The sequence below is a fragment of the Petaurus breviceps genome, unplaced genomic scaffold, assembly GCF_028583685.1.
Source record: "Petaurus breviceps papuanus isolate PSGF00001 unplaced genomic scaffold, PetGlider_PUasm1.0 91067, whole genome shotgun sequence".
Taxonomy (NCBI): Eukaryota; Metazoa; Chordata; class Mammalia; order Diprotodontia; family Petauridae; genus Petaurus; species Petaurus breviceps.
In genome coordinates, this window is record NW_027187407.1 from 250,208 (window position 1) to 255,628 (window position 5,421).

Below are 5,421 nucleotides of genomic sequence, written 5' to 3' on the forward strand. Positions count from 1 at the left end.
ATATTTGTAATCTCTATAGGCATTGTGAATATGGCATTGCTGATACACCCTCCCACCTCAGCCATACACAAAGATGGTCATGTCCTTGATCTTGCCATCACCCACAGGTATATCTTGTGTTCAAGAATTCCCAAATCCCTTTATCCACCTATAATCTATTGGCTTTTCACCTCTTCCTCTGCCTTCCCTTAGAAAACCTTACTCTTTAACTGCACTGTGACCTCTAATCCTTGACTCCTTAATTCTTTCCCAGGCAATCTCCCCTATACCAACAGCTCTCTCCCACTTCCCCATCTTGGTGAACCCATTTAACTCAACATTGTCCTCTCTTGAATCCCTAGTTCCTTTATCAATTCACCAATTATACCTTGTCGAGATTCTGCCTTGGATAACCCTCACCATTTGTCTCCTTTGCTCCTACACACATATTGCTGAATGAAGGTAGAGAAAATCATGTAACTGTTCTGACTTGGTTCATTACAAATTTATATAACACAGCCTCAGGTGGACCCTTATGGCTGCTAGGCAATCCTTCTATACTTACCTTATCAACTCAGTATTCTGCTGTCCAAACCTTTTCATCTCTCCCCAAGCCTCTTTCTTCCCCCACTCTCTCAGCTAAGAACCTTGCCTCCGATTTTACAGAAACCCTTGAGGCCATTCATTATGAACTCTCTCTTCTCTCCTCTTCCTCCTCTTCTTTTCTCCTCCTTCCCCCTTGTATCGCCTTTCTTCCTTACTAAGACTAACCCTTCTACCTGCTCAAGCAACCCCATTGCTTTCCATTTTCTCCAGCAGGTCACCCCTTCTGTCATCCCCACTCTATCATTTATTTTCAATCCCTCCCTCCCTGCTTGCTCATTTCCCATTGCAACAAACATGCTCATGTTTCCACTATTCTGAAAAAAACCCTCACTTGATCCTTCAATTCTCATTGGCATCGTCCTATATCTCTTCTGTCCTTTGTGGCTAAACTTGAAAAGGCCCCGACAATAGATGCCTCCATTTCCTCTCCTCTCTTTCCTTAACCCCTTACAATCTGGCTTCTGACTTAATGATTGCACCGAAACGGCTCTCCACAATTATCAATGTTCTCTTAGTTAGCAAATCCAGTGGACTTTTCTCGATCCTTACTCTCCTCAACCTGTCTACAGACTTGGATACAGCTGATTTCTCTCCTCCTTGACATGTTCTTCTCTAGGCTTTTGGGACACCACTCTCTCCTGTTTCTCCTCCTATCTGATTACGACTTCTTAGTCTCTTGCTGAATCATCTTCCAGATTATGCCTTCTAATCATATGTATCCCACCGGGTATTTTTGGTTATGGGTTCTCATCTCTTTTCCCTCTATACTACTTCACTTAGTGATTGATCTCTTTAGCTCCTGTGGATTTAATGACCATCTCTATGCTAACAATTCTCAAATCTACTTATACTGCCTCACTCTCTCTGCTGACTTCCAGTCTTGCATATTGAACTACCTTTCAGAAATCTTGAAATCCAGTAGTTTTTGTTTTTGCTTTTTGGAGGGGAAAGGTAGGGCAATTGGGGTTAAGTGACTTGCCCAAGATCACACAGCTAGTTTTGTGTTAAGTATCTGAGGCCAGATTTGAACTCAGGTCCTCCTGACTCCAGGGCCCGTGCTCTATTCTCTGCACCACCTAGCCACCCCTCCAGTATTTACATTTACCAAAATGGAACTTATTATTTCCCCCCCCCCTAAACTATCCTCTTCACCCCACCCCCACCCTGCACTCTTCCTATTACTATAGAAGGCAATACCATCCTGGCTCATAACCTAGGAGTCATCCTGGGCTCCTCACTATCTCTCATCCCCCTTATCTAATCTGTCATCAAGGTCTGCTGATTTCACCTTTGTGACATCTCTCCAATATGTCCCCTTCTTTTCTCTAACATTGCCATCTCTCTGGTGTGAATCCTCATTGCCTCCTGCCTTGACTACTGCAATAGCCTACTGGTGGTTCTGCCTGCCTCAAATCTCTCCCTCCTTCAATCCATCCTCCATTAACTCACTAAAGTGATTTTCCTAAAGTGTAAGTCTGACCATGTCACTCCCCTACCCAATAAACTCCGGTGGCTCCCTATAGTCTCCAAGATCACATAGAAAATCCTTTACTTAGCATTCAAAGCTCTTCATAACCTGCCCCCTCCTACTTTCCCGATCTTCTTATGCCTAACTCCCCATCATATATTCTTTGATCCTGTGTCATTGGTTCCATGAACAAGACATCCCACCTCTCATCTTTGGGCATTTTCCTTTGGCTGTTCTCCATGTTCTACCTTCCACTCAGGCCTACTGGCTTCCCTGGTTCTTTCAGACCCAGTTAAAATCCTACCTTCTATAGGAAACCTTTTCCAATCCCTCTTAATTCTAGTGCCTCCATTCTGTTAATTATTTCCCATTTATCTTGTTGGAGCTTGTTTGCATATATTTGTTTGCTGCTTCCCTCATTAGACAGTGAACTTTAGAGCAGAGACTGTCTTTTACCTCTTTTTTGCATCAGTATACTTAGCACAGTGCCTAGCACACAGTAGGTGATTAATAAATGTTTATTGTTTTATTGCCCAGAATAACACTAATAACTGTGATATGTCCATGATCAAAACCCAGATGACCACATTCTTAGTCCATTTTTTCCTATTATAACAATACAATAGTAGGGATAGACTTTGAGTTCTGATTTATATATTTGGGCCTTTTTCACACATGCCTACTTAAAAGCTTCCATGATAGGCAATTTCTTGCTGGTATCAGGACTTGAAAGAAGCCCCAAAATAGTCACAGAACTTTAGGAATGGAAGATACCTCTCCCTTGACATTCCTGTGCTAAAATTGGGATTTTAGAAATATATATAAAACTGCTGAAATAATGAAAATGGATAAAATAAAGCAGACAAAAATAGAAAGAAAAAAGTTCTGTTTGCAAAAAAGTGTTCAGGAAGGCTGAAAATTTACAAGGTATATAAATAAGTCTAAGGTAAAAACTTTAGGCTCATTTATATATGGGTATGTAAATTTATATTTGGGCATAGGTATGTAAATTTATATAGAGAGCATGTACGTATAGGTATACATGTATATAGGGTATTTAAATATGGGTATATAATTGTTTTATACAGAGCATGCATTATGGGTATATATGTATATGGGATATTTATATGTGACTAAATTTATAGATAGGATACAGCTATCTAGGTATATATGTATATTATATAAATAGGATATTTACATATGGGTATATAAATTTACATATGGGATATATAAATGAGCTATTCTGATCAAATGAAAGGGGTGAAATCTAATTAGGGAAAAAAAGCACAAGGACTAAAATGTAAATATGAATGGTCCAGTTAGTAGGAAAAATGGGAGAGAGGAATGTAAAGGGATGAAACTCGGACATCCAAGGTAATTTACAAGAAATAAAAATGAAAAATAGAAAAAAAAAATGCTCTTTCAGAACATTAAGTATACCCGGAGAAAATGAAATGCCACTCCAGAAATATAAACAGCATGTGACTTAGGAAAGATGGAGATTCTTAAGTCTGTTTGTTTGTTTTTAAAGAAATCAGGTACAGAACACATGGGAAAAAGTAAAAGAGGTATAGGTTGTACTGGAAGGTTAGTAGGTTGGAAAACAGTGGGCATAAGAGAAATGAAATACAGATTCTAGCCCTGGTCTTTCTACTAGGGAATTGTGTGACTTTGGGCAACTTTGGGTTCACTTCTGTGAACCTCAACCTTCTCATTTGTAGAATGAACTACTGAACTAAATAATCTTTAAGGCCCTTTCCAGCTCCAATATCATATTAGAATAAATTTGAGTAAGAAAAGAAGACATGACCTCCTGTTTGCCAAACTCATATCTAGACTTAACTAGAAGAGGACCAAATGATGTCACAATGTCAGGGTCAGGGCGTGGCATGTTCAGCTGCAGCCAACAAATCCAGCAGGAGTCTGAACGATTCTACCACAGAATCGGCACATATCCATTATTCTGCATACTACATCATGCAGAGTGAATTATCATATGACACATGTATGTTCATCTGTTTTTTTTTTTTGAAACTGTGTAGTGAAGCCATGGGTCCTGTGCATTTGTGGGTGAGAGTGCTTTTCTCCAACACCACTCTCATGTAATTCCAAAGACCAGTGGTTACCAATGTTTTTTGTTCATTTGTTTGTCTCATGGATGCATTTCAAGAATAACAAAAATGTGTTGTGAACCCACAGGTTAATTTAATACAGTAATCATATACTTTTAGATTTGTTCATTAAGTCTTACAATAGCTACGCTGATGACTTCTACTCTCCTGAACTCTAAATCACTGTTGAAACAAACCTACACTATTTCAAACATGCATGTGTTTGTTGTCAAAGAGGAGAAAGTATATTTGCAACATAACTGGGCAATTACTTACTGCTTAAAGAGCCATTAAGGATTTTTTAGCATGAGCCTCTTGGACGATCATTATAAACTCAGAACCACTAAAGAGAAACCACTGCCACAGACCATGCAGCTTTCCTGGGTTTCTCTCCATCCGCATCCCCAACCCCTAAGAGAAAACCAGACTCTATGTGTCTGGGACTTGGCTTATTTCTCTTACCTGATGCATTCCACTGACTCAGGCCTTGACTTTAGATCCTGATCTTTAGCTGCTACTCCAAAGTGAATTGGAAAGAGTCCCCCAAGAATAATATCCCCCTTCTTCTGTGCTCTCTGGTCAGGGCCATAGGCAGAAGTGTTCCAGGTGAATGCCAAGAGGATCAAGCAGCATCTATAACAGGTCATTGTTTCTCTTTTTTCCAGGAGGGAGATAAAGGGGTACGAGGACACAAAGGGTGTCCTGAGAGCCTTTCACTCTCTCCTTTGAGGGCACATGTCTACAGTGAAATTAATGACAGAACAGTGGTCTCCAGGTTGGTACTTGACACGCTCTCTTCTCCATTGTAGATTGGTTTGGTCAGGAACTCTCAATTCTTCAGAATCAATATCATGTAGAGACCATCTGTCATATTTCTGAAAAATAAAAATGAAAAAGTAACAATCTGAAGCAAAAATTTCATTTGTCATGTCTATTCTTAGTCTTTTCTCCCTTTCTTTGTTCTTCCTTTTATCTGGCCTTAAAGATATCTCTTTTTTCCTATAGTCCATTATTTTGAAATGAAAATGGACACAAGGATTCTATTGAGATTACAGGACAAAAAAGCTTTTAAAAGACCATATTCACTCATTCATTCAAAAATTTTCTTCAGGGGCGGCCAGGTGGCGCAGTGAGTAAGAGTGCCAGCCCCAGTGTCGGAAGACCTGGGATCGGTTCCGGCCTCAGATACTCGGCATCCACACAAAAATAACTGGCTGTGTAACCTTGAGCAAATTGCTTAACCCCGATTGCTTGAAA

At 39.8% G+C, this 5,421-nt stretch overlaps 1 protein-coding gene across 1 annotated transcript in view; it reads right to left on the reverse strand.

Moving 5' to 3' along the window:
* Positions 1-5,036, reverse strand: part of CASR (calcium sensing receptor) — a 95,805-nt gene extending 90,769 nt beyond the window's left edge. The window contains exon 1 of the mRNA XM_069079625.1: positions 4,627-5,036. Coding sequence (XP_068935726.1) covers positions 4,627-4,811 — 185 coding nt within the window. The 5' untranslated portion in view covers positions 4,812-5,036. The remainder of the gene's footprint in view (positions 1-4,626) is intronic.
* Positions 5,037-5,421: the final 385 nt, after the last annotated feature.